Source organism: Kryptolebias marmoratus, linkage group LG9 (assembly GCF_001649575.2).
Source record: "Kryptolebias marmoratus isolate JLee-2015 linkage group LG9, ASM164957v2, whole genome shotgun sequence".
NCBI classification, from domain to species: domain Eukaryota; kingdom Metazoa; phylum Chordata; class Actinopteri; order Cyprinodontiformes; family Rivulidae; genus Kryptolebias; species Kryptolebias marmoratus.
Window position 1 is genome coordinate 25,241,973 of NC_051438.1, and position 27,593 is coordinate 25,269,565.

At 39.0% G+C, this 27,593-nt stretch overlaps 5 protein-coding genes across 5 annotated transcripts; 2 read left to right on the forward strand and 3 right to left on the reverse strand.

Moving 5' to 3' along the window:
• Window positions 1-2,134: 2,134 nt before the first annotated feature.
• eif4ea (eukaryotic translation initiation factor 4ea) lies at window positions 2,135-8,140 on the reverse strand. Its single transcript, XM_017417531.3, has 7 exons — window positions 8,090-8,140; window positions 6,873-6,976; window positions 6,500-6,595; window positions 4,842-4,905; window positions 4,025-4,138; window positions 3,753-3,892; window positions 2,135-3,289 (listed from the first exon to the last, which is right to left on the reverse strand). Exons 1-7 carry the CDS (start codon window positions 8,105-8,107, stop codon window positions 3,175-3,177), a joined length of 651 nt encoding a protein of 216 aa, XP_017273020.1. The 5' UTR covers window positions 8,108-8,140; the 3' UTR covers window positions 2,135-3,174.
• Window positions 8,141-9,072: 932 nt separating this feature from the next.
• Window positions 9,073-12,722, reverse strand: LOC108236668 (alcohol dehydrogenase class-3). Its single transcript, XM_017417497.3, has 9 exons — window positions 12,573-12,722; window positions 11,362-11,463; window positions 10,973-11,114; window positions 10,796-10,883; window positions 10,438-10,657; window positions 9,974-10,234; window positions 9,669-9,804; window positions 9,440-9,578; window positions 9,073-9,265 (listed from the first exon to the last, which is right to left on the reverse strand). Exons 1-9 carry the CDS (start codon window positions 12,588-12,590, stop codon window positions 9,241-9,243), a joined length of 1,131 nt encoding a protein of 376 aa, XP_017272986.1. The 5' UTR covers window positions 12,591-12,722; the 3' UTR covers window positions 9,073-9,240.
• LOC108236665 (tubulin epsilon chain) lies at window positions 12,722-15,488 on the forward strand. The gene has a single exon (XM_017417495.3). The coding sequence runs from the start codon at window positions 12,891-12,893 to the stop codon at window positions 14,313-14,315; it is 1,425 nt and encodes a 474-aa protein (XP_017272984.1). The 5' UTR covers window positions 12,722-12,890; the 3' UTR covers window positions 14,316-15,488.
• gar1 (GAR1 homolog, ribonucleoprotein) lies at window positions 15,237-19,007 on the reverse strand. The gene is made up of 7 exons (XM_017417498.2): window positions 18,911-19,007; window positions 17,618-17,803; window positions 16,477-16,631; window positions 16,319-16,378; window positions 16,104-16,230; window positions 15,825-15,938; window positions 15,237-15,719 (listed from the first exon to the last, which is right to left on the reverse strand). Exons 2-7 carry the CDS (start codon window positions 17,787-17,789, stop codon window positions 15,712-15,714), a joined length of 636 nt encoding a protein of 211 aa, XP_017272987.1. The 5' UTR covers window positions 17,790-17,803; window positions 18,911-19,007; the 3' UTR covers window positions 15,237-15,711.
• Window positions 19,008-19,065: 58 nt separating this feature from the next.
• Window positions 19,066-24,712, forward strand: LOC108236667 (alcohol dehydrogenase class-3-like). Its single transcript, XM_025006185.2, has 9 exons — window positions 19,066-19,212; window positions 19,400-19,501; window positions 20,191-20,341; window positions 20,455-20,542; window positions 20,670-20,889; window positions 21,348-21,608; window positions 21,727-21,859; window positions 22,370-22,508; window positions 23,374-24,712. The coding sequence occupies exons 1-9, from the start codon at window positions 19,195-19,197 to the stop codon at window positions 23,405-23,407; spliced, it is 1,146 nt and encodes a 381-aa protein (XP_024861953.1). The 5' UTR covers window positions 19,066-19,194; the 3' UTR covers window positions 23,408-24,712.
• The last annotated feature ends 2,881 nt before the right edge of the window (window positions 24,713-27,593 follow it).

Consider the following 27,593-nt stretch of genomic DNA (forward strand, 5'->3'; position numbering starts at 1 on the left):
CTGTCCTGAATTCAGAATGCAGTCGACAAGCCAGGCCCTTTAGAGCTCCCCCCCTTTTTCTTTTGAATAGGAGCAAATCCCTGCGACCAATCGAATGTTATAAAAAGCTTTCATAGAAGAGTGGAGGCAGCAGAGGCTGATGGTTTGGTAAGGACATATAAGGGCTGCATTGGAGCTTTGTTTAGTGTATTCATGTCAGCTATATACTTCACACACCACAAGTCATTTTGTATGCACAGAGGCTGGGGGCGTGAGGGGGTTAGTCTCATACAATATATTTTCTGATTGCTGTGAATGGAAGCTTTGATCCCTCCAGCAGCCAACAAGCATATAAACAGACATCTTATAAAAATGTGCTTTGATTAGATGAGTAGTGAGCCCAAGTCTCCTCACCATAAGCACCTCTCAAAAACTGAATTAGCTGATATGCAAGTAAACAGTAGCAGATTTATGCTCTGCACAAGACCATTTCAAGCTGCATTCAATTATTACTTTTTTGTGCAATGTTTTAAAAATATGTGATGTCGAAAGGATTTGACATAAACTTTCCCCTTTAAGGTGTTTTTGCACTGACAAAGTTGCTCTTTCGCCTACATTAATCAACAATTTTACTGGTGCTGTTAAGATTGGCTATTACAAGCTTTCATAAGCTTGGAATAAAAAGACAGGAATCCCTCAAGGAGAATTATGATTCTTGCTGCTGATTATCTTGTGCAAGCTTTAGAGATCAGGCACATGTATGCCGCCTGTCAATTACAGGTGTCAACTCAGATTAGCAATTCCATCTATCCAGGAAATCAGGAACATCAAATCCACACACCTCAGGTGTCATCTGGTAACACTAGAGGAGCACAAGATGTGCTAATCAGCTAAAAACGGCATAAAGAAAACTGGGGTTTGTAAAATCCATTCTGAAGACTGCTGCCAGAAGAATATCATAATCACATCATGGCTCGTTCCGGTGGGCTTATTTAAAACGAAAGAAACGTAATCAAATGACAGGTGACAAAGCCAGTTTGATAAAAATGTTACTGACCTGCCAGGAAGAAATATAAAACATCTGAGCGCTGAAGGCTTTATCTAGAAAGCTCATTTAAATAAGTTACAGCTGAACAGAATAGTCTCAAATAAATAAGCTGATCAAATTAAAATCATGATTTGACAAAAACAGACACAGAATACAACAACTACTGACTACAGGATTAAACAGCCTGATTAGGCTCAATTCAGCCATATTTTTGCAAATCTTTCTAAAGGACCACAGTGCACTCTGGATCCAGTGCCTGGAAATCCCCTCCACTATATTCTGCACTGGTTCATCAGTTTCTCAAAAACATTGCATCATTGTTATTATTATTATTATTATTACCGTTCAGGGTTATTACAGTCTGGTAGGTGACCAGGTGTTAAAAAGCTTTGTTAGTGTCTACAGCGAGCTTTACAGCTTCTGCATTCAGTTAAGCTGTTCAACAGCGGCACATAGTGGTCAGAGTATAAAACCGCAGCAGAACAAGATGGTTCCCAGCTTTCAACAAATGCTGCTTGGTGTGTAAAACCTTTTCCTTAAAACCTAAGGAAACACCTCTGTGGAGTCTTCTTTGTGAAAATGTGCATGTGTTTCAAGAACAAGGCTGAGCTGTGTTGATCTCAATAGCAATTCAGTGTCCAGATTACTTAAATCCTTTCCTGTGAGTCACAATGCTATCCCTGTAGCTCCAGCTGTAATCTCTTAAACCAACTTCAGTGTTACAAAACCTATTCTGAATACAAACTTAATAGATGCATAAATTACATCACAGAGATCATTAGGCTGCTTATGGAGAAGCTGTTAAAGAAATTGAACATAAACCTTTGTGTTTAGAACGAGATGATTCTAACTGGGCTGCTGAGGAACATCTTACAGAAACTCTGTAAGCAGCTGGACGAGACAGAGTTCATTAAACAGTCATTTTAACTGAATCACACCAGAGTGTCATCTCAATTTTTGCAGAACTTAAAGTTTTTTAAAGTTTACAAAAATCAAAATACTTTTTTTCCCCTTTGTGTCCAGTTGTTGTAAAAATATAATAAAATATAGAGAAACTAAATAAGTAAATCACTTTTTAGGTTTTAACCACCTATCAGGAACAACCAGTTCTGCACACCACTTTATTCTCTTTAATAGATAGTAAATTATAACATTCCAGCAACTAATTTTGAAACATAAATCACTGTACAATTCATTTACATTGGTCCTTTGTACATTTCAGGCTCAAAAAAGGCTGTGGCAGGGTTTTACAGAAGGCACAGTTCAGTCACTCCAAGTAGTTTCTATGCTTACTTTAACAATACGATACCTGAACAGAAAGTCATGTACTGTCATCTTACAGATCATAAAACGTCAAATCTACAAAAGTGCACTTTAGGTTTAAATAAATCCAACGTGGCTTTTGCACTGAAGGGGGAAAAAAAATGTGTGAGCTTGTGAATTGTTTCTAAATGGAAAAAAACAACAACTTGTGAGATCTTCCAGCAGTTTGCAGCTCAAAAATTCTTATATTAATCTGAATGGGATAAGTCAATTTTTTTTAAAGATAATCAATGTACCGTACATGAATATTCACATTTTCCATTTTTCCCCAAGATGAGTTATTAAAAAAAGATCCTATTGCATATTTCTGCTTATAATTTGCCAAAGGAAAAAAAAACTGAATAGTTTTAACTTAAAGGTTCTGCAATGTCATGTTTAAGGATGTCCAACTCCCCCCTGAATAAATTACTACTGCCAATTTATTAAACTACAGGTTTGGAATTTAATGCATTATTTAAACTTGTTGTAACAAGCAAACAAAAAAAAGTAAATTTATGTAAAATTAGAAAAAGCTTTATGTTTTACTTTTACTTTCAATGTTAAAGTAACAAATGGATAAATCTTTTTTAAATATTGGAATGAAATATGGCATTTTAAACTCACTGCCACAAAAAATAAATTTTTATAACTGCTACAAGTGCAACATTTAATTGTACACACCATCCCAATAAACAAAAGATTTGGTCAAATAAAAAAAAGACACCCATCTCCAAGTCAAATGTTTTTTTTGGTGTATTCACTGGTCAGTTACAATAAAGGAAAAAGATCCAGAAGAATCAATGATGTCAAAAAAAAGGGAATTTTGCAGAAGAATCCACCGGCTGTTAGGCCACAAACTTGTTCTTGGTGGTGGAGCCACTCTTTGTGGCCGTGTCCGCATGAGACTGGTAACCGATGATCACTTTTGGTGGAACGCCTAATCTCTCTTTATACACTCGCCTAGAAGAACAAAGATGGAGTCTTTATGAGCAGATATTCACTTTGACACATCTCTTAATCTTTGTATCTGACAACTATTATATGATACATAAAGAATATGTTGATGTGGATTCTTAGTCATCCAAGACATCGGGACAGTCCTAAGTAGCTGAACAAAAGACAGCTGTGCTTTTTCTCTTGGGGATCTGAGTTTTTTGGATGAGAGGTGAAACTTCTTCAAGAAACAAGAAGTCCAGTTGCCTTCTATAAAACACAAAGGTTTTAGAAACTGTGACCCATTATTATTAATAAAGAAATATACTGCAAAGAATTCAAACATAAAACCAACACCTGTATTTGCCGTCAGATTTACAGAAAACATGATGGCAGTTTCTGTTCAGGATTTAATTGGAATGGGGATTAAAAGACTGAAAAGTGGGACAAAGTATAAAACCTGAACAACTACTGTGTTTTTGCAGCTCACCCTATGTGTGTGATGGCATCTTTGTGCTCAAAGTCTGTGGTCCATACTGCTATTTTATCTCCTTTAGCCCTGACGTTAATGACGGCTCCACAGACGTCGTCACTGTAGTCGTCAAATGCTTCACCTACAAGACACAGGAGCTGCAGCGGCGGGGGGGATTAGTATACCATGTGCCATGATCAAAATATTGATTGGTTAGAATGAAAAGCGTTAGAAACACAGGGTCCTGTAAGTGGATGCAGTAAAAGAACACTGAAAAGAACCGAGCATACCGTCTCCAGCCAGAACCGGTCCAGATCTGATTTCCGTTGCTGCTTAGAGAGAGTTATCAGCCAGCGGCCCCCTCGACGGTTCCTTTCATCCTCCCACATGGGTTCAATCCCATCCTTTAGTCAAATACAATCCCACAGAATTTACATTACTGAGCATACACTTACCCTTTAGATATTTTCATCCATTTGTTTAAGCAGGCTCCACTTTCAATATGTGAAGCGCCAGGTAAACAAGAGAGAGTTCACTTTTTCATTTAGGGAAGATGAATTCCTGAAGGACGTGTTCACACATTACACGTGCAGAAGATTTAAACATGCTTTGGTGGGATTTTGTGTAGGAAGACTTACTTAGAAGTAAAAACACATGCATTTTTTTATATTTATCTATGAGTAAGCAACAGAAGAACTCTGGTAAGAAATTTATACAGAAGCTAAGCTCAGAGGAGTATTTGAACAAGGGTTTTATCATGATTCTGTGATAAATGTTTATTACAATGACAAATTTGAGTAGTAACTTCCATTTTTAAAACTTTCTCGTATATTGTGAAACATAACTTTGATAAATGAGCTCCAGTTTCAGTGTTTTTTTTTGATTTTCATAAACTGCTATTTTCTCATAAGCTTTGCGAAACCATCAGAGAAGATCAAGTGCAATACTAATATATGTTAAACTCACGAGTGGAGTTTATCTACGATCCACAACACGACTTGATAGCACGGCTCAAACGAAAGTTTTTACTATAAACAGGGAAAACTGAGACACAGACTTCAGTTTTGAATAAAATATAAATGGTGAGGCTTTACTAAAAGCTCTTACCTTAAATAGTGAGTAGTCACAACCAGACATCAAGTTACTTGATAGTTGAATGTGATTATACAATCTGCAAAATAAGGAGGATATGTTAGTTATAACATTTAACTACTGCCTGATAGTCTCGTCAAAGATCACTGGGATGTGAGCTGCTGGGTTTTCAATATACACTCACTGGCTATTTTATTAGGAACATCTTGCTAGTACTGGGTTTGACCTCCTTCTGCTTTCAGAACAGCCTTAATTATTCATGTCACAGATTCAACAAGGTGTTGGAAACATTCCTCAGAGATTCTGGTCTATAATATTGACATGATAGCATCACACAGTTGCTGCAGATTTGTCAGCTGCACATCCATGATGTGAGTCTCCCGTTCCACCACATCCCGAAGCTGATTGATCGGATTGAGATCTGATGACGGTGGAGGCCGCTGGGGTTCAGCGAGTCGAGACTCGGAGCAGGCAATGTTTTTCTAATTTCTTATTGTCCGATTTCGGTGTGTCTGTGTAAACTGTAGCCTCGGTTTGCTGTTCTTTAGCTGACAGGAGTGGCACCTGGTGTGGTCTTCTGCAGTCCACCTGCTTCAAGGATGAACGTGTTGTAGTCAGAGATGGTGTTCTGCAGAACTTTGTAGAAGTGGTTATTTGAGCTACTGTTGCCTTCCTGTCATCTCAAACCAGTCTGTCCAGTCTCCTCTGACATTAACAAGGCGTTTTTTTTCTCCTCTTTGGGCCGTTCTTTTTAAACCTTAGAGGTGGATGTGTGTAAAAATCCCAGGAAACCAGTAGTTTCTGAAATAATCAGACCAGCTCGTCTGACACCAATAACCACACCACATTCAAAGCCACTTAAATCCCCTTTCTGCCCCATTCTGTTGCCCGCTTTGAACTTCAGCAAATTGTCCTCACCACATCTACATGCCCAAAGGCAATGAGTTGCTACCATGTGATTGGCTAATTAGCAGTTTGTGTTAACAAGCAATTAAACAAGCGTACCTAATGAAGTGGCCGGTGAGTGTATTAGCCTTTCAATAAATATAATGGAACAAGATGGTACTTGGCTTCTTGTGCACAAAAAAAAGCAGAAAGCAAGCAAACCTCATACAAACAAATGACCAAAAGTCCAGATAACTTCTTAATTACTCAACTGAATTTATACAGGAAAAAAAAACACATCTCTGTTGAATTAAAGATGGGCTTTTTATAATTCAACTATTTACACAAATCTAAAAATTCAGTAGAAAACAATATCTTTGTCTTTAGCCTATGGGTATGCATCCGGTAGTGCAGTAATACAGCAGACGGGTTTAAATTAGTAGAAAGAAAGCAGTTTCTATCTGATTTGGTTACAAAAGGTTTTGCAACTCAGAATCTTTGAATAGACAAACTAGTTGTATTTATTTAGATATTTGCGAATCGGCAGTCAGATCCCACAAACTCCTTGATATTTACAACAGGGCGAGTAATATCTCTAACTCTGCAGTGTCCAGTAAATATCACATGCCTACATAACACTACAGGCCAAAAAAAAACAAACACATATTTGATTTTAAAGCAAACATTTGAAGTAAACTTGCCCTTACTCATATAGTTTTTTTGTTCCAACATCTGAAAAGGTCCTGTGCACCACGTGTTGTTGAACTATAGAGTAATAATTTACTTACGCCCAGAAGTCTTCAACAGTGTCAAACTTAGAGATGAGGCGAAGGTTGGCTTGCCATGTTTTGCTTTTGTCATTTTTGAAAAACCACAGAGCCCACCTGTAAAAAAAAGAAAAAGAAAGGTATGTTGAAAGACTACGCCTACATGCACTGCATTGTGTAACATCTGTAACATCTGTAGTGATACTGAGATGACGTGCAGTTTGTGCTGCGAGTTAATAAACAAAATCAATATGAATCTTGTAAGAAGCTTAACTCGTATTTCAGCAGCAGACTCAACTGTTCTGATGAACCTCTTTCAGGGCTTTTTGAGAAATACAACCATTAATTTAGAGCTGGTTTAGAAAAAAGGGAGTAAAAGACAGCAGCAGCTTACTTGTTTTGTAATGGATGTTTGATGTAAGCTTCAGGACTCACAACCTTTTGAATGGTTGTTTCACAATTTTCCTTTTCGGGATTCGCAGGAATGGAAGTTGATGCCTGAAACAAATCATTTTTTGTTTCAATGTGGTTTGTGTAACGACTGTTACAAACTCAAAAAGTGTATCCTGAACGATATGAAAGTGTGCTGTTAGAAGGAATTTACTCCAATATACCGATTGCAGTTTTGAAATGCGGGTCCGCACTCAATGTAAACAAAGCACCGAGCTGAACAGCAGAAGAAAAAAAACGTGGAAGATTGAGTCACGTGGTTAACTTTCATTTGACTTTCTTAGTCTGTGCAGGTAAACAAATGTGGCGGAATCGGACAAGACGTTTGGGTTAAAGTATGAGAGTGACTTTGCTGCTAAAAAACAAAAATAAAAGAGAAATAATAAAAATGGAAGAATCAAGCAGGGCGGTTAGGCTCGAGCTCAGCATTTAAACACACGTGGTTACCATTTCAACCTAACCTATCCTTTAATCCTCAGACTCGGATGGTTGTTTTTAGCCCGCACCTCCAAAAAGGTGGTGAGAATTTGGTCAGCTCATAAAAAAACATTTTCGTTTTCGTCATTTTCGTTAACAACATTACCTTTACACACCGAGGGGCACCAAACTGCTCAGACTTCCGTATCTAGAACCTAAACTCGAGTTGGGCTGAAACACCCCCCTCCTCACTTCTGCCTGTCGATAAGACACGAATCCTGGCAGGAACCGACCAGAACCGAACCTTCTCCGACGTTAGCTGGAGCGCACAGGTGACGCAGCCGTTGACGTGAACGTTAACGCCACGAGCGAGCCAGCGAGCGAGCCTCCCTCCTCATTCATTCAAAGCACGGCTCGGTTCTGAAAACAGTCGGCAACGGGTCAGAACTGACTTAACTGGCGCTTCGCTTTCCTCCTTAGCAACATTATAAAAGTCACGCCAAAATTTCGCAACTGGGAGTGTCAGGATTAAAACGTCGACTTTCATTAACAAACGCCAAGTTGATGTGGGCGAGCTGTCCCGAAAGCTGATTATTTACACAAGTTTTAGGGATTTCTGAAGTGATAACTGTCACTAACTTGTCTTTTATCATGTGTGTGTTTAACGCCGGATAAACGTGTTTTTATCTTGTGCGTAAACCTCACACTGAGTTATTCAGCTACCTGTGTTTGTGCAGAACTTACCACTACAGCAGTCGCCATCTTCTGGAAAAGACGATCCGTTTTTTTACGTCAGTTAAAATAGCTGATTGGATTATCCGCCTACACAACAGTGCGCATGCGCGACAGAAAATGTGCATCTTATTTTGGTTAGATCATTTTAATTTGTTCAACTTTGATGAGAACAAAATGAGGCAGTTCTAATCAAATAATTAAGATGGTTGAAATACGCTGTATAAAATGTGTTTAAGAAGAAATATGCCATGTGCTCCAGCTGTGGCAATTCAAATGTCCTTTGTTGGGACACTTTAGCTTTTTCACCATTTATAAAAATCTCTTTAGCTCCCTCTGTAAATTTAAACAAACTGGGGTTATACACTTGTGGGGATGAAGGGCATCTGAACTGTTTCTTACTAAACAAAGCAGGTACTCAATTTTTCATGTTTGGCAGTAATAAGAGGCAAATGAGACACGTTTTAACATATTTTTAGCAATATATGTTTTCAACAGTTTGAACAACTGTTTTATTCAATGTCCTTCACAGAAGACAGCTAAAGTTTGCTACTTTTACTTTCTTTACATGTACAATGATTAAGTCCTTTATCAAAACTCTACTCATGAATTAAAATAAACAGCCTTGAAAATCCACTTAGACTAAATTCATAAGAAAAAATTAAGGACTTTGGAATAATAATGCACTGCATACAGTGGTCACTAGTCGATTTGTCAGCCTTTGAAAAACAGATATTTGTGAAGTTGCCATATTGATAGTGACAGAGTGACATTTTACTGTGAGATTGAAACCTGGTTTATACACGTGGGGCATTCATGTAGATGCTAAATGCGGCTGTATCACTGTTGTATATTTGTTTGTTTACATGATTTAAACTTAAAGGGTTCTTAAAGCTGAAAAACACTCATTGCTGACTGTTTAGTGAGACCAACAGCCAAAAGCCTGACATGCAAATAAAAAGTGAAAATAAACAAAACTCACCACAGAAAACAGATATTTTAGATTTTTTATTAACAGAGTTTACATTTCAAATGACTGTATTGGTGTTAATGGATTGTTTTCTAAACATTGAAAGTTGTGCTATCAAAGTGCAGAGAAATAAGTGCTGGATCTATGGTGGGAAACCGTTGAAAGGCCAGATGTGACAAATGTTGTAGGCAATTCAGAAAGTCAGCACGGTGCGGATACTGCAATGAAAAAAAAGGAAAGAAAAAAAAATGCATCAGAGTGAGAAAACAAACCAGTGGATTGTAACAACAAGAAGCTAGAATGATAAACAGGCTTTACTCAAAGAAAGGAAATACAAAATGACAAAAAAAGCATCCCTATGGTCTGGATGCAAACATAAATACGTGTCAAACCTCTTTCCAGCGTGCATGAGGTCAAAGGCCTCGTTGATCTTCTCAAAGGGCAGAGTGTGGGTCACAAACTCATCCACCTTCAACTTTTTATTCATGTAGTCTTCCACCAGTTTAGGGACACTCTCCACACTCTTCCAGCCTGCAGGTGAGAGGAAAATAAAAATGATAAAAGCCATTTTAGAATTATATCAAGGAACGATTACAGGTCGAACAGCACCACTTCCTTCACCTCCAAATGCTGTGCCTCTCCACACTCGCCCCGTCACCAACTGAAATGGTCTGGTGGAGATTTCCTGCCCCGCTCCAGCAACACCAATGATGACACTTTCACCCCAACCTTTATGGCAGGCCTCCAGTGCAGCTCTCTGAAATAAGAAACCATATTTACAGGTTTTATGCACACACAGTTTTTATTCAATGAAACACTAAGTTTGTTTTGAACAAAACAGGCACCAAAAATTAATTATTCATCTGTGTACCTGCATAGTGTGATGCATGACAAACATTTACTATATCAGAAAATGCAGTTCTCACCATGATTTGCACATTTCCAATGCACTCAAATGAGTAGTCCACACCTCCGTCCGTCATTTCCACCAGAACCTCCTGGATGGGCTTGCTGTGGTCCTTTGGGTTCACAAATTCAGTCGCTCCAAACTCCTTGGCTTTCTCAAACTTCTCAGGATTGATGTCCACACCAATGATCCTGGTTGCTCCAGCAGTCTTGCAACCCATTAAGACGGCCAAGCCAACCGCTCCCAGTCCAAACACAGCACACGTGGAACCAGCCTCAACCTGAAAGAGACGGCATACACCTGAGAATCAAGCTCTCTGGACTAAAGTTTTAAAGACACCTGGCCTTTCACCAGTTGTCTTTTTTTTTCAAATTTGCCAAGTTAAGATCAATGTTAAATAAAAAAGTAAATAAATAAATACATGTTGGTTACATTTTAAATAAAAGCAGCAATGTCTCACTGAATACAGCCTTTAATACTCACCTTGGCAGTGTTGAGAGCAGCACCATAACCTGTAGAAATACCACATCCAAGAAGGCACACTTTATCCAGTGGAGCTTTCTCATTAACCTTTGCCAGTGAGATGTCAGCCACCACAGTGTACTCTGAGAAAGTGCTGGTCCCCATGAAGTGAAACACTTGCTTTCCCTTGCAAGTGAAGCGTGAAGTCTTGTCAGGGAGCAGGCCCTGACCCTGAGTTACTCTGCATGATGGAAACACCACAGGAAAAAAAAAGGTTTGCATAATAAATGCATGAGATTTTTTTTTTTTTTTTGATGACAGAGCTTTGAATTGGAAGACTAAAAGCAGGGTGAGTTTTTAAATTGTAATGTCATTTTACCTAATTTTCTGGCAGAGGTTGGTCTTGGGATTTTTGCAGAATTTGCATTCACCACACTGAGGCACATACAAAGGGATGACAGTATCACCTAAGCAAAAATAAATATGTATTTTAATAAAAATATAATTAACAAAGAAATGCATAATGTTTAACATGTATTTAATGGCTGCTGCTCACCTGGCTTGAATTTGGTGACACCTTCCCCCACGCTCTCAACGGTCCCGGCGCCTTCATGTCCCAGGATGACGGGGAAAAGCCCCTCAGGGTCACTGCCACTTAGAGTGTAGGCATCAGTATGACACACTCCTGTAGCAAAGAGCTGAGAGGAGCAGTATAGTTTTAAGCTTTACAAGTACTGAACATGACATTCAATTAGAAAACAACAAAAACTCATCATTTGCTTGTACTGAACATACTAAACAGTGTATGATAACAACACCTCAAAAGTCGATTAAAACTATGTGCAACTAAAATGAAATCCTCAAATTTAAACACCTCTACAAATAAATGAGGGTGCATCTAAATAAGGCTTTTCTGGCACAGGTAAACATAGGTCAGTGTCTCACCTTAATGCGAACTTCATGGGCCTTAGGTGGGGCTATCTCCACCTCCTCGATGGACAGAGGCTTTCCTGGTTCCCAGGCAACAGCTGCCTTGCACTTAATCACCTGAAGGAAAACACAGCATGTTTCAATTAAGTCAAACAGATGCAATGATTAACTGATGTGCTGCTTTACTGGCAGCTCAGACAAAGAGAGCGTGTGTAGTTTTAATCAGTGTTCATGTTTTTATTTCCTTCAGATCTGTGGATCTGGAGGAAATAATAAGTGGATAACTGAGCCTAATCCCCAACACACACTTTGAGCACAACACACTGAAAAGACATCTTTACTTAAAACCTTGGCCATAACCTTCAGAGAAAACCCTGTTTGCCGGTTAGCAAAACATCTCATAAAGCACTGAATGGAGTTTAATGACGCTCAGAAAATAATTACTGGCTGTAAATCTACAACTAACTTTGATAATCATCAAGTTAAAGATGGCTTCCACTGCAATTTGACCATAGCTTACACAAACATAGCTATACCTCAATTTATTTTACAGATATTGTGTTAATATTTGGTGCGGCAGTAGCTGACAGTCATTCACAACCCATGCTTAAAGCACAAACAGATCAGGCCAGATATTGCATGAGTTTGTGCATAATGCTATTTTCAATGTTTGAACAAAACAGCTATAACTCAATTTCTCAACATAAAATGATTTTTGTCTCATCTAGCATGAAGGCGGGTGATATGCATCCCTTCAAGGAACGATAGGCCTTAAAACTGAACTGAACGGCAATAAGTTTTATAACTTAGATAACCTCAGAGCCCAGCCTGTGCCAAAGTCCCAGAACATTCCTTCTGCAGCTGAATCATTAACTTCATGTTAACCCTGGCGTGGTACGACTATCATTTGCTGCCGACAAAATTATTTATTAGCGGTTTGCATTAAATTATTTGCTTAAAGAAAAAGCGAAGTCTCATATCTCCAAGAGGAGGCGGTGCAGAAACTCGAAGGTTCCGGTTGAAACTGACCAACCAAAGGTCTCTGCCAAGTTGGGAACAGTGATTCTTTGTTGCGCTTCATAATCAATGCACGTGAAAGTCTTCGCGTTGGCGGACAAAATTTACCATTTTCGGTCCTATAAGCACGAATTTACGCTATATTACATGCACGCGCAAATTAAAATACCGTAAAGACGATACTACTTGCAAACTTAGTGAGAACTTACTTTCCCAGCTGTCTCCATGTTCGTTCCTCCTGCAGAGAGAGAGAGGTGGTCTTCGTGCGCTGCCGTAAAGGAGTTAACGTCTGAGCCAATCAGAAACTAGAACACTCAATGTAAGTGTGACGTAAGCAGGAAGGAGGAAAAAACTGGGTCTAACAAGAACGAACGAGCCAAATGCTGCAGCACCTTATCTAAAAAAAAACATGGCGAAGGCGCGTTCAAAGGTTACTATGTACAGCTGTTTCAGAGGCGAATGTCGGGAGAAATGATAAAAAGTTTGGCTTAGGTGGTGTTAAAACGAGTCTTCCTGTTGCTGTTGCCATGACACAGTCAGTCGTGGTCCAAGTCGGACAGTGTGGAAACCAAGTCGGCTGTAGGTTCTGGGATCTTGCTTTGCGCGAGCACGCACATGTCAATAAGAAGGGAGTGTACGATGAGGCCCTCAGCAGCTTTTTCCAGAATGTGGATTCAAGGAAAAGTGATGGTACAGCATATTGTGTTGGGGAGAGAATTCAACATCTGAAGGCCAGAGCGGTCCTGGTGGATATGGAGGAAGGTGTGGTCAACGAGATCCTGCAGGGCCCCCTGAGGGAGGTGTTCGACAGCACTCAGCTCCTCACAGATGTGTCGGGTTCAGGCAACAACTGGGCAGTTGGATACATGACGTACGGCTCGGCCTACAGGGAATCGATAGTGGACAAGCTGAGGAGGGCGTCCGAACGCTGTGACTGCCTACAGTGCTTCTTTCTCATTCATTCTATGGGAGGAGGTACAGGCTCAGGTCTGGGGACAAAAGTTCTCAGTCTGCTGGAAGAGGAGTTCCCTGACGTGTGTCGCATTGTCACCTCCATGTATCCGTCAGCAGAAGATGATGTCATCACGTCTCCTTATAACAGCGTCTTGGCCATGAGAGAGCTAACAGAGCACGCCGACTGTGTCCTGCCTGTGGAAAACCAGTCTCTAACGGACATCGTGCACAAGATAAATCTTATGTCTCCTGGTGGAAAGCCGGGGTCAGTGGTGAAGAGAGACAGCACAGTCACTTCTGGACTGGGTGGGCTAAGCGGGGCAGAGAAGCCCTTTGATTCCATGAATAACATTGTGGCCAACCTGTTGCTCAATATTACCAGCTCTGCACGTTTTGAGGGTTCTCTCAACATGGATCTGAATGAGATTGCCACAAACTTGGTTCCTTTCCCTCGTTTGCACTACCTTGTGCCCAGCCTCACCCCCCTGTACACGCTGGCAGACGTCAACGTCCCCACGAGAAGATTGGATCAGATGTTCAGCGACGCCTTCAGTAAAGATCACCAGCTGATCCGAGCCGACCCAAAGCACAGCCTCTATTTGGCTTGTGCGCTCATGGTCAGGGGCAACGTTCAGGTGTCTGATCTCCGCAGGAACATCGAAAGGTTGAGGCCATCGCTGCCGTTTGTCTCGTGGAATCAGGAGGGTTGGAAGACAGGACTGTGTTCGGTGCCTCCTGTCGGACACTCTCACTCCCTGTTAGCGCTGGCCAACAACACCTGTGTGAAGCCCACATTCACGGAGCTGAGAGAACGCTTTACCAAGCTCTACAAGAAGAAGGCTCACTTACATCACTACCTGCATGTAGATGGGATGGAGCAGAGCTTCTTCACGGAGGCTCTTTCCTCTCTTAATGCTCTGATTGAGGAGTATCATCATCTGGACGCCAATAAAGCCAGTCTCATACCTGATGCTCCAAGACTCTGCATCGCCAGATAATCATCCACTCTGCTGTATAGTTACATCACTGTCGATTTCAAAACAACTGGACACAAACAGATCTTTTATACAGCTTTAAAATGTCGATACTATTTATGTTTTTCACCTGAATAAAATGCATCACATCTGGCAAAATAAAAAATATGCAGTTTTGGATAATACTTGAAACACCTTTTTTCTTCGGCTCAAATATTCATTTTGGAGCACCTAGTCAAGGAAAAGGGTCACTCAAAAGTCTATTAAACAATGAAGTTACAGAAAAAGCAACCCTTTTACTAGTAAAAGGAGTTTTAACAGTTCAAGTACTCAACTTGAATTAAAAAGCAAACATATTTACAACACCTTTTATTCGTAACAAGTGTAACATATTGGAATGTGTTACCATTATGTTAAAATCTAAAAAGACTTCAAAAATTATGTGAAAGCCTTTTTTTTTTAGTTGGCTGTTCCACTTTAATTAAAACATCCTTAATCTCTATTCACCTCAATTCACCTTCAGGTCTATCCTGCCTCCAACCACCTAAATTACTTCAAAGAGCAACACTTTTCAGAAACTTTAGTTTTAGGAAAATTTTTAATTATTTTTTTAAAACAAATATTAAAAGCTTGGAGTTCACATGAAATGTATTTATGTTCATGCACTGTGTAAATATGTATATGCACTTTTCTCCACGTTATTTAAATAAGTTGGATAGGAAGGGAAATGTTTTTTCATAAGAATGTGCAAATGCTTTCCTTGTAATCAGTGACAACAAAGTCAAAAATTAAGGTTATTTACAAATTTTAAACTGGATTCAGGTTATCAGATGCATTGTTTTTTTTGTTTCTTTTCCAAATAATAGTGGTAAATGAGCTTTGTATTCACACTGTTTTAAAATGTCAAAAATTATTCAAAAGACCAGAGAATGAAAAACACACCCACAGCTTAACAGCACCTTTTAATCAAGGCCTTTAACAAAAATACATTTTTAAGGAGATATTACAATTTGGTAATAAAAGATCTTAGGCTCCCAGTGAATAAAGTCTGATTTACCACATGTAAAGAAACCAGTGTGTGAAGGTTTGTGAATGAGTTTCCTGGAACTGTATTTTAAAAATCTGTCAAACATGATAGCTCAATCAGTACAAAACAACACTTTTTATCTTTTTTAACAAACTGATTCAACAATGTTCCAATAGTGAAAAAAAGGTCCCCTCTATGTTATACACAAGCATACATATGGACCTTTTAAATAATAAAATACTTAAAATCCATCACTCACTTATCCAAAACTGGTACAAAAGTAAATCAAGTTCATCAAGTAGATTGAGAGTCTGAGTCTTTGTGGTCAGGATCTCACAGAGAGCGCATCGTTTCAGATGGAGCGAGCGAGGACAGGATGAGGTCAGAGTCTGATCATCTCCCTGCAGGGAACCAAGACGAGCGACAACAAAAAGCAGCCATTAGACATAAACCATGTAAATGTGTTTTCTAGAAGAGATGATTGAAAGACCCACAAAGAACGTCACCTCTGAATCCACGCCCTCCACCTCCCCCTCCTCTTCCTCTGAAGCCTCCTCCTCCACGTCCACCTCCAAATCCTCCACCACGGCCACCTCCGCCTCTGCTGCCTCGAAAACCACCTGAAACAAGGAAGAAGAATGATCCAACCACTTCTTACAAGCTGTTCTTTTAAAATATCAAAAGTGATGGATTTCTTTTCTCAAGCCACAGCAACTGAAACTAACGAGCAGCGAAGCACAGGTGACAAAACTAAAAGAAAATGAATGAATGAATGATTGGCTCACCTCCACGACCACCACCTCTTCCTCCACCTCTACCTCCCCCCCTGCCTCCTCTTGGAGGACCCTTTTCTCCCGGTGGCCTTGGCAGGAATCTTTGTAACGGGAGGAGCTTCATCGGATCTATGTAAAACTGAAAAAGGTGGATAATGAATACCACTCAGCCTCCAAATACATCTACATTCAGTGTTTCAAACTGTTCTGGAAGATTCTTCTTTTACCTTTTGCATTTTCTTGAACGACGATGCTTTCATATTCTCTGAGAGTTTGACTGAAAAATACTGCAGGACTTAGTTAAGGATGGTTAGTATTCTGAGTGTGACACATTCATGTTGTTTAGGAGGTGCAGAGACGGAAGTCAGGACAACAGAAAGGATACAAAGTCCCTTAGTTGGCCGAATATCTCATCCACTTTTCCAATCTGCTCTTTGTTTTCCAAATACACCGGGGCGTTGAAATATGGAACTTTGTTTTCCTCCGTTGTACATTTACACACAATATCATCTTCACAGGGATGCATGAACTCTCCAACGGCTGCAGAAAGGGAACACAATGTGACAAAATTACTCCAGGAAAACAAGATCCACTAGAATTAAGATACAGTTTTCAGCTTAGTCTAAATAAAAAAAAGAAATCTGTAAGTGATGAATCCTTCTCCAGCTGGTCTATTAAAGAGCAAACACAAAAACGTCCACTTCTATAGGCATACAGAAATTACAACATTCATTTAGCACAGAGTTTAGACCAAAATAGTATCCAAACAATAACCATGAACAACTTTTCAGTAGGTTTTGTTTGTACACAAGTGAATGCAACAGAAAGAAAATGTGTCACACCTGAAGAGTCGTATCAAAACCCAGAAAGGAGCTGAAGTTAGCTCGTAACTTCAACTAACTCATCCACGTGAAAACACGTCAGCAGAGGTGAGGTGTTTTTGTTAAAAGCCTCTTAGCTTTATGTTCAAAATAAGATAAGAAAAAGTCTGTTTTAGGTGACGTTTCCCAGAAAACAATTAGAGTGTCCATCAGGCTAAAAGCTGTCCAGCTAAACTTCATGTGGAAACATAAGTCATCAAAACAACGCAGCTGCATCCTCCTGATCACCGTCAGTGAATCAAAGCTGTGATTTATACTTCAGGTGACGCAGTTTTAATTTATTGTATTGTTTCTTTATTCTCACACATAGACTGTATGTTATATACAATCTAATCTCCAACATGAAACATGTGAGAAACCTTTTTCCTGTAATGCTAGAATGTATATTAAATAAAAAATGTCTTACAAGCAGAATTTTAAGCACCTTAATAAAGCATTAAATGTTCTGTTGCATTGAAACAGTTTATCGTATTTTTGATAATAAACAATTTGTCAATGCAATTGTGAACATTTTACTGTTTGTTTATGTAGAAACAAAAAGTGGTTACAATATTAAACATAAAATTCAGGAAACTAAAAAACAGAATTAGGGAGAAAAATAACAAATTTCCTTGGGCCTTTATGGATGTGATTTAACAAGCTTACCTACAACATGATCCGGAGGACCATAGTCTTGCTGTCTGTTATAACCTCCTCTTCCTCCTCCACGTCCGAATCCTCCACCACCTCTAAATCCGCCGCCTCTGTTAAATCCACCACCTCTGTTAAAACCTCCACCTCTTCCACCGCCTCGTCCACCTCCTCCTCGAAAAGACATTTTCCTTGAATCCTCTGAAAAAAATCAAAGATTTGAAAGCATCACAAAACTACATCCTTTAATTATGAAAATAAGGACCTATTTTCTCATTGTCATTCTGAAAATACACAGCTTCGCCTAACTTTAAAGACCAGTGACTCTTCAAATGTAGTTGTCTGGCTGATATCAGTTACTGGATGTCTCCACAGTTTCTTCACGTGAAATAAATGACTTGATGTGTGTCCCTAATCAATTTCTTAATAGCGTCTCCAAAGCATTTCAGCTGATCACACAAATTCATCTTTTGATCAACAAATTGACAAATATGTTGACTCTGTTCAGTCCAGTTATTTTCACCTAATAAAATCCAGCTGAAATATGTCCTGATATCAGCCAATAAACTGTGATTCAGGCTTTTCTGTCACTACACTTAGACCATTATAACTCTCTATGCTTTTGTAAGCAAAGACTTTGTTTGCAGTATGCAGTTGGTCCAAAACTCAAACTACTCATCAATTAAGATTCTACTTCACTTTAAGTTTTGTGTTTCTACATCTAATGGTCTTCAATCAAACTCAGAGATCAATTCAGTCATTCGTCTCTAAAGCAAAGATTAGGTTACACCTGCAATCTTTCATCACTTAAATTTTTCTTCCTAATCTACAGGCTTTCTTGTCAAGACAACTTAATGCAAGAATGATGGCGAGATATCTTTTAAATGCATGAAGACCTTCCTCATTTAAAGAGTTTCTGTTTGATATGTGTGTTAGCACCCTCCTTTTTAGCTTTATTCGTCTAATCTATTGCTGCAAATGCTCTTTCAGACGACTTACATGCACTTCACGTAAAGCTCTTTGTAAGTCTGGTTTTAGAAAGTGCCATGTAAACAAACTAAACTAATACAAAGTTAATAATAAAGTTATTGAACACCGAGGAGCTGAGCGAATGCTGTATTCAACACAAATTTCAAACGGCGTGTCCTGTTGTTGCTAACAAGTTAGCTCGTGCCTAGTAACAAAAACTTACATTTCTCGCCGTTTTTTTCCAACAAAACTCCACGAGTCTTATGCTCACATAAAGGTACAACCACCTAAATGTCTGAGATACATTTTAAATGGTGAAATGTGAAGCAAATTATTTACCTGATGTGCTAGTTGTTGTCAACCACCGACTGTGGTTGATGCGATCAACACGTGTGCGACAGCAGACTGCCGTAAAGGAGCCCAAGATTGTCGAAAAGTGTCGTAAACTCTTTAACGGTTTAAACAGGACGTTCTCTGTGTGTTTTTCAGTTGACGTAGGCGGTGAGTATGGATGACTTTGTTTAATTCGGTTATGTTTACGACAACAAATTGCCTCAGAATGACTTGTTAGTTTAAGCAGACTTAAACATTGTTTTGTTCAGTTACAGGTCAATTATTTAACGATGGCAACAGCTGGAAAGGTACGAACAAAAATATAAACTTCAGAAAAAAAAGAAGCTTTAGCTAGTTTTTGTCTGTTCATACTGGTTTCTGTTCCTCATTCAGCTGTTTTATTATAAGCCTCTTGTATGTGCACATAAAGGGTATATTTAATGTGTAAACAGCAGCTCCACAACGTGTTTTTTTGTTTGTTTTTTGGGGGGTCAGGTGATCAAATGCAAAGCAGCTATAGCTTGGGAGCCGAGGAGGCCCCTGTCTGTTGTAGAGGTGGATGTGGCCCCACCTAAAGCTCATGAAGTCCGGATCAAGGTAAACAGAACTTTCCAAATAACTTTGTAAACACTCCACAGTATCTATATTTGTGCTTCTTCAGTTGTGAATTCAGAACAGGGTTATCATAAAACAGCCTTTACAAATAAAAACCACCTCTTTATAGTCTCTCTTATGAAATAAAATTAATATACTGCTTCAAAGTGGCAGGCTTTTATTAGAATTAAGTATTTGTTTCTGTTTTCTTTATTGTAAGAATGCCCTGCTGTTATGGAGATGCCTTTTTTTGATGCCCAGATATAGATGCTCTGAACCACTTTTCCTCAGGTTTGTTTAAAAACCGTGTTGCTGGTGGATTTCAATAGTAATAGCAATAGTTCTGTGTCAGAAAGTTGCTTCAACAAAGTAGGAAGTGAGCTAACAGACTATTGGCTCATTTACAGCGTTCCACACACATATGGAAAAGACTTGGACGGTTACGCTGCTGCAACAAGACTTTCCTGTTTTTATTTTTTCACATGCCTTGGCCCGTATATATTGCAATATGTAATTGTATGAAATGCTTTGGAACACTGAGCCATTTCAACATGGATTCAGTGGCTGACAAAGCTTCAGTTTCTCTATCACTACTTTTCACATCTTCCCAGTTTTGCCATCTGGTGGTGTAGACACTTAAAGCATGAACTTCACCATGTTTGACAACAATTCTCAATGGTTTATTTGTGCAGGTTGTTGCCTCAGGGGTGTGTCACACAGACTGGGAATACCTGTATGAGGCTGGGAAAGGGACGACTTTAAGACGGTTCCCTTTAGTTCTCGGCCACGAGGCAGCAGGAATAGTGGAGAGTGTTGGCCTAGGAGTCACAGACTTCTCCCCGGGTGAGTTTTACTGTGGAGTTCACAAAAAAAGACAAAAGCATTAAAGGTCGCACTCCTTCTTTTTATGCAATAACCTAACTTTTTTTTTTTTTCACTTTTTGTTTTGTCCTCAGGGGATAAAGTCATTCCTCTTTTTCTGCCGTTTTGCAGAAACTGCTGTCGGTGTCAGCGTTCCAAAACAAATCTCTGCAAGACAAACTGGTGATTTCCTCATCACATGATGACAGTCACATGCTGAAAGTCACATTTTTTCTGTTGCATTTGTGGTCTTTAAAGACTAATCATCTAATCAGTAATTATTTAACACTAATCATCTTGTGGCTTTTAGGGAAAACACACAAGCAGGTGTTTTGGCTGATGGCACAAGCAGGATATCTTGCAACGGACAGCAGGTGTATCAGTTCCTTGGTGTGAGCTCCTTCTGTCAGTACACGGTGGTTCCTGACACATCTGTTACAAAAATAAGACCTGATGCACCTCTGGATAAAGTCTGTCTGCTTGGCTGTGGCGTCTCCACCGGTTATGGGGCAGCCATTAATACAGGCAAGGTGAGAGGACCCAAACCTGCAAGACATTTTTGTCTAACTTGAAATTTTTAAACACTAATGTGAATCTTGTGGTTGTTCTGTGCGGAAGGTTTGTGTGCAGGATAAAATGAATAACAAATCAACAAATGTAAAATACATGCAAATATTCATTTATGTTTCACAATTTTTTTTATGATGAAACTCACTGGCTGAGTTGTAATTATTAAATCCCTCCAGAAGATGGCAGCAGATCCTTCACATAGGTGTTCCTTAAATTAAGAGTAGATAATATAATACTTTATTATCCTAAAGGATATTCAATAATGATTAAAATGAATACTTATTGCCTGCTGCCTTTTATGCCAGAGTGTTAAACTACGATCATCTGATGATATTAAAAGAAGGAGTTTTAGACCTTTTAAAGTAAATAAATAAATACAGTAATGTATGTTTTGTTTAACCTGTTACTGTTCATTTAGGTCACAAAAGATTCCTCGTGCGCCGTGTTTGGGCTGGGAGCTGTTGGTCTGGCTGCCATCATGGGCTGCAAGACGGTTGGGGCAAAAAGGATCATCGCGGTCGACGTCAACCCTGAGAAGTTTGACAAAGCCACACAGTTTGGGGCCACTGATTGTATCAACCCGAGAGATCATAACAAGCCCATCCAGGAGGTTGTGGTGGAGTTGACTGACGGAGGGGTGGATTACGCTCTGGAGTGTGTCGGAAGTCCAGCGGTTATGGTGGGTGTCACAACCGATATTTCAGTGCACAGTATGTGTCTGCATGAGGCCACATACTGATGCTGATGCACAGGTGATACACAAGATACAAGTAAAACGTTCTGCCATGCTGTCCTAGAGCGCAGCACTGGAGTCCACAACAGAAGACAGTGGCACCTGTGTCATCGCTGGATGGACAGAGACACAATCGATGAACGTCAAGGTCATCAAGATCCTGATGGGACGCACCTTGAAGGGGACTTATTTTGGAGGTGAGCTTCAAAGAAGTTGAAAAGCCATTTTAACATGAAAAAGGCTTCCCATACCACACGAGTCATTTGTTGGGAATTGGTTATTATTATTGTTTTTTGTTTGTTTTTTTTAAAGCTGAAAATAGTTTTTTTTTAAGTGAAACCTTTGAATGAAATCTAAGTTGTACACCTTTAAAGAAAATGTGATTTGACATTGACATTAAAAGGTGAGCGAACAGCAAAAACGAACAATCTCAGACATCAAATTCAGCTAAATGTTTACAGAAAAGTTGCAGAAGTGTGTTTACTGCTTTATTGCGGCACACGTTAGTAGATTTCAAGATGTCCGTCAGTCCTAGATTCTCTTCAGTCTTTTAGTTGTATCTAAAATGTAGATAATGGAAAAAGCATTTCTTTCATTTGGGGAAATTGTTTCTATGTGTAGTTCTGTTTGATGCTCATCTTAGACGTTCTCAGATAGTTGACATGAAGCTAGTTAACTAAACCTACCCTTGTTATTATCTTCTGAAGGCTGGAAGAGTGTGATAGATGTGCCGAAACTGGTGGAAGATTACATGAACAACAAGTTGAAACTGGATGAGTTTATCTCCAACAACCTGCCCCTGGATCAGATCAATGAGGCCTTTGAACTCCTGAAAAATGGTAGAAGGTAAGACCTTTACTTATTTATGACTGCTAGCTTTTTCATGTGGGTGTTTGTGTCGTCTTTTTTTTTTTTTTTGTAAACTGCATGGTAGATTTAGCACATATTTTATGCTGGATGCCCTTCCTGATGTAGCCTGGGCTTGAACCTGCAGCCTTAGGATTATGAGACAGTGGCATCGACCACCACTCTACCATGGCCCCCGTTTGTGTCAAGTCCTTTAATTAGTCACAATTAGAAACATGGTTAATTTAACGCTAGCTTAGGAGGAAAATACAAGTGAGTTCAGCAGGGTCATGTGTTATGTTTTGTCTGAAAATTAAAAGTTTGTTATTCTTGTTGATGTTATCTCCAGACACAAATCAGTGACCTAAACATTCCTGCTGTCCCAGTGCATCCCTTTTATTGAAACAGTATTCCCTGATGACAGTAGCCTCTTTCAGCAGGATAATGTGCCTTACTGCGCTACAGCAATGGTTTGAGGAATGACAACAAAGAGTCAGAAACCAGAGTGCTCCATGATGAAGACCTCTCTTTGGTTTTTGCTGGACTTAAAGACGGCTTGTTTTAAAAGCCTTCATGTAACAGCTAATGCTTGTGATATGACCATACTGCTTCATAAAAGTCCAGTTTAATCACTTCATCTCAGTTATTTCTAGTTTATTACTGTTTAAAATATTTCTATTCGATGTAAGTTTGCCCATACTATCATTGGAAAAGTTGGAACTAATGAATGTTAGTTTAAAAAAGAGGCAAATTTATCTGAACATTAAATTTACAATAATCTGCAAATAATTGATTGTTACAGTTTTGTTGTCTTTGACTTCATTTGTTGTGGTTATTTATTTATTTCTTCCTTCTTTCCCCTCAGCATTCGTACTGTCATCCATCTTGAAGATTCTTAGGAGGAAGATAAACCAAATTTATGAAGATTTCTCACTCTTTAAACTTGCATCAAGTAACGCAGATGTCTGGTCCATTCCCTGGACGCTTTATGCCTTGATTACTGCCACGCCCTTCTCTTTGGTCTTCTACAAAAGTCCCTTCATAAACCTCAGTTGGTCCAGCCCTCTGCTGCGTGTATCATTACCAGAACTCCCTCCTTTAACCACAACACTCCTGTTTTCTTCAGCAGCTTCATGGAATTCCTGTTAAATTTTGCATTTATTTTAAAATCCTGCTTTTCACTTTTTAGGCCATTCACCACCTTGTTCCTCAGTTTCTTTCTGATCTTTTTCACATCACCACACCCACCCGTACTATTAGGCCTACCTGAGTCCGTCTGATCACTGTGGGGGTTCAGGCTTTCAGCCGCTCCGCCCCTGACCTCTGTAACTCACTTCCTCCTGACATCCATACCTCCGACTCTTTCCAGTTTTAAATCCTGCTTGGACGCACCTGTTCAAACTGGTGAACTCATTGTGATTATTTTCATCTTTTATTGTTTTGTTTTAATGATGCCTTCCTTTATCTCTTTAGGCTTTGTTTTACTATTCTATTTTGATTTTGTGTTGTTTTTAATCATATTTTGTAAGGTGACCCTGAGTATTTTGAAAAGCGTTAATGAATTATTAATTCCCTACCTTCACTTTGTATCAAATTGCAACATTTTCCACTAGATGGCAGTCTAATATCATGCAAACAAACACTGCAGTATTTGTGCTAATCAAATCATTTTGTGCTTAAAGAAGTAAAGTCCTGATGAAAACTTGATTTTCAATTTTTTTTTGCTTTTGTGTAACGTAATACTAAATGTAATTAATAAAAGTAGGCATCATCTGCTGTAATGTCTTGACAAAGTCTCCATACATTTGTTATCCTTGACAGCTACAGTAATACTGATTCTGCTCCAGATCGTCTTGTATAAGAAGCTGAGCTCAAAGATGCTGGAACCAAATGGCAGAATCTGTCATCAGCCATGGAGAAATATCTGCTTCATGTGGTCTGGCTTACCAAATTTTGTCCTTGGTAATATTATATATTGATTTAACAGGGAGTCACCAGGAGCAGGTAAAAAAAACAAAACAGTTAAAGGCTGTCAGGACAGAAGACAAAAGCTTGTTTGGGGAATGCCTCTCAGTAAAGAACTAAAATAGCTGTGGAAGGAATTTGTTTTATTGAAGCCCTGTTCAGATCAAATGAATACCCTTGGAAGCTACCCTAATTTTCCATCTTCTTTTAAAGTGGAAAATAAATTTGTCCTCCTCGTCTTTGGTTGGTTTTCCTTTACTTGTGTCATTAATCACAGGCTATACAGCTTAGATCACCTCTTCTTTTTTTTCACCAAAAACTGCAAGGAAAGCAACCCTTCAAGAAACAGAGAGCAGACTCACAGTGATAATGGACCAGCAGAAGACGATGAGAGATGAAAAGAAAGAGCGAGATGACTTTTAACAGGTGTTTGTGTGACTGGGAACCGGCATCTGTAAATGTTGGACAAGCTCACAGATTTATAAGGCTTTCTCGGGTACATGTGTCTGAATGTCTTTCTAATCTATGGGAAAACTATCCAAAGTGACGACCATGAGTCTACGACCTCTTTTTTATCTTTACTTTTTGATCCCTGTATCATCTGGAATTGTCACAACATTGTGCGACTGAATCGGAGGACATGCTGCCTGAATTACAACCACAGCATTTCATGCCTTTTAACTCCTAATTGTCTACCTCGTCATGTTTCACGTTTATGTTGCCCGGTGTCTCTGCAAATGTCATTTGGAAAGGAAGGTAGTGAAAAAACACTTCACTTTAACTTTTTTGTGGTTGACTTTATCAACAACCAATATGCTCACTATGGGGTGCAGTTCATATCATGGACAAAACAGTTTGACGTGATTTGCTTTTATTTATTTGTCTTTTATTTTTGTGTGACATATTTGATTTGATTTTGACCTAAAATAGGGAGGCAACTCCTTACTTAAACTTGTTTCATCAATAAGACATGTTACAGTGCAGTGAAAAAGTATTCACCCCCTTACAGATTCTTTTTTGTCACACTTTAATGTTTCATATCACCAAACAACAAATATTATTATCAAAGAAAGATAACCTAAGTGAAATGTAGCTTTAAATTATTATTTCAGTTATTTAAGGGGAAACAGCTGCCCAATCTGACCTGGCTCTGGTTGTGTGATCCTTGGTGTTAACAGCTGCATTCAACCGTTTGTAATAAGTGGCAATGAGTGTTTTGCATGGCTGCGGAGGAACGAAGCTGTTGTGCTTTGAATCTTTGTCCTGCAGCAGAACCCAAGTGTGCTTGATCTTAATTTGACAAACTGATGCATGGATATTTGGTAGAGAGCAGAATTCATGGTTCCATTGATTAAAGCAAGTCGTCCAGGTACTGAAGCAGCAATTCAACCCCAGACCATCACACTACCACCACCATGTTTGACATGACGTCCTTTTCTGAAATGCAGCATTAGTTTTAAGCCAGATGTAAAAGGACACACACCTGCCAAAAACTTCCACTTTTTTCAATCTACAGAACATTTTCCTTAAAGTATTGGGTATCAATATGTTTTTGGCAGATGTGAGACGAGCCTTTGTGTTCATTTTGGTCAGCAGTGGTTTTAGCCTTGGAACTCTCCCATGGAGGCCATTTTTACCCTGTGTCCCTTTCTTTCTGTTCATTCATGAACGCTGACCTTAACTGTGGCAAGTAAGGCCTGCAGGACTTTAGATGTTGTTCTGGGTTCTTCAGGAGCATCCTTACTCTTAGAGTAATTTTGGCTGGCCATCATCATCATCATCATCATCATCATCATCATCATCATCATCATCATCATCATCATCACCATCATCATCATCATCATAATCATCATTCAAGTGAGTTGAAGTTCCACAACTAAAAAGTATCGTGTCTTTTTTCATCACTGATCAAAACTCTGTGAAGACCAGGCACTCTGGTGAACTAAATCACTGACTGTGTATCATTGTCCTGGTCACTGGAACACGATCCAAAATGTTTCAGATAATACAATAAACAATGAAAAAAAAGTGATTATTTCCCCATTTGTCCAAATTGATTTAGGGCAAAGAACATTTTAAAAAGACATTGATGTATTAATGGAATTGTTACCCCATGGTCATGTAGGACTGCCCACTTAAGGCACTGAAAATGGCCAACATGAGGCCCCTGCTTTATCAGTAAATCCTGTCCATTATGCAGCTAATGCTGAGCATCGCTGTGACATCCCTGCTTTCACTTTGACACAGTTCACTTTAGCTTCTATGCCAGTAAAAGAACAACTTTTGTTTTTCTTCTAGTAGGGACAAATCTTGCGCTTCTAAGTCTTATTTTCAAACTTTATTATTAAAGAATTGTCATGTTTAACGTTTGATGACAAGATATTTAACATGAACTGCAAGATTTGAGGTGTCAGAACAGTGACATTTTGCATCCAATAGTAATATATTCACTAAGAAGAAACAAGGGAATCATAAAATGACTCAATGAAAAATGTATCTGTTTAAAGCTAAAACATTTCTTGATAATTTTCATTCAATTAGAATAATATTTGAAATACACAGCCTCCATCCCTATGATAATGACAGTATCGTTCTCTCCTCACTGAGCCATGCAACATTAGATTTTTTATGTTTACTAACCTGTCAGTCATGACTGTGTTTTATAGTTGAGTTGCAACAGAAATAGACAACAAAGAGCAGGATTATATAGACCACACATAGCTATTACCGAAGAGACACACAAATAAAGAGATTTATGCGTGACAGGTCTAAGCTTTTGGTGTCTTTTGTCTGGCAGTAGCAGTAAAGTAGTAATTGAGAGATTAGCTCTAAGGTGCGATCGTGACACTCCCTTGTTTGGTCTTTCCCATACTGGTCACAAAGCACATCAATAGCAGGCAGGGGAAGGAGTCATGGGCTCAGGCTGTTTTTAGAAGGCTGCCACTTTTTAGCTCCTTTGAACTTAATGTCCTGATAGCAAAATGGCTTCAATTCAAAAACTCTACTAATCAATTAAAAAAATACACCTTAACTTGTGCTGGATGGCAATAATCCAGAAATAGATTGGACTGTATGTATGAATAAATGTGTTAAACCTCTATTACATACTCAAAAAAGACT

Bases quoted from the DNA above. Each gene is read 5' to 3' on its own strand.
- LOC108236667 (XM_025006185.2), top strand. The intron at 20,890-21,347 runs GTGAGAGGACCC...CTGTTCATTTAG, and splicing joins CAGCCATTAATACAGGCAAG to GTCACAAAAGATTCCTCGTG. The intron at 22,509-23,373 runs GTAAGACCTTTA...CTTTCCCCTCAG, and splicing joins CTCCTGAAAAATGGTAGAAG to CATTCGTACTGTCATCCATC.
- gar1 (XM_017417498.2), bottom strand. From the start codon at position 17,789: ATGTCTTTTCGAGGAGGAGGTGGACGAGGCGGTGGAAGAGGTGGAGGT. The intron at 16,379-16,476 runs GTATCCTTTCTG...TAAGTCCTGCAG, and splicing joins TCGGCCAACTAAGGGACTTT to TATTTTTCAGTCAAACTCTC. The intron at 15,939-16,103 runs GTGAGCCAATCA...TCCTTGTTTCAG, and splicing joins AAGAGGTGGTGGTCGTGGAG to GTGGTTTTCGAGGCAGCAGA.
- LOC108236665 (XM_017417495.3), top strand. From the start codon at position 12,891: ATGACACAGTCAGTCGTGGTCCAAGTCGGACAGTGTGGAAACCAAGTC.
- eif4ea (XM_017417531.3), bottom strand. The intron at 4,139-4,841 runs GTAAGAGCTTTT...ATTTGACTAAAG, and splicing joins GTGACTACTCACTATTTAAG to GATGGGATTGAACCCATGTG. The intron at 3,290-3,752 runs GTGAGCTGCAAA...TTGTTCTTCTAG, and splicing joins GATGCCATCACACACATAGG to GCGAGTGTATAAAGAGAGAT.
- LOC108236668 (XM_017417497.3), bottom strand. The intron at 11,115-11,361 runs GTGAGACACTGA...TGCTCCTCTCAG, and splicing joins CCCATGAAGTTCGCATTAAG to CTCTTTGCTACAGGAGTGTG. The intron at 9,266-9,439 runs GTTTGACACGTA...TTTTCATTGCAG, and splicing joins CTCATGCACGCTGGAAAGAG to TATCCGCACCGTGCTGACTT.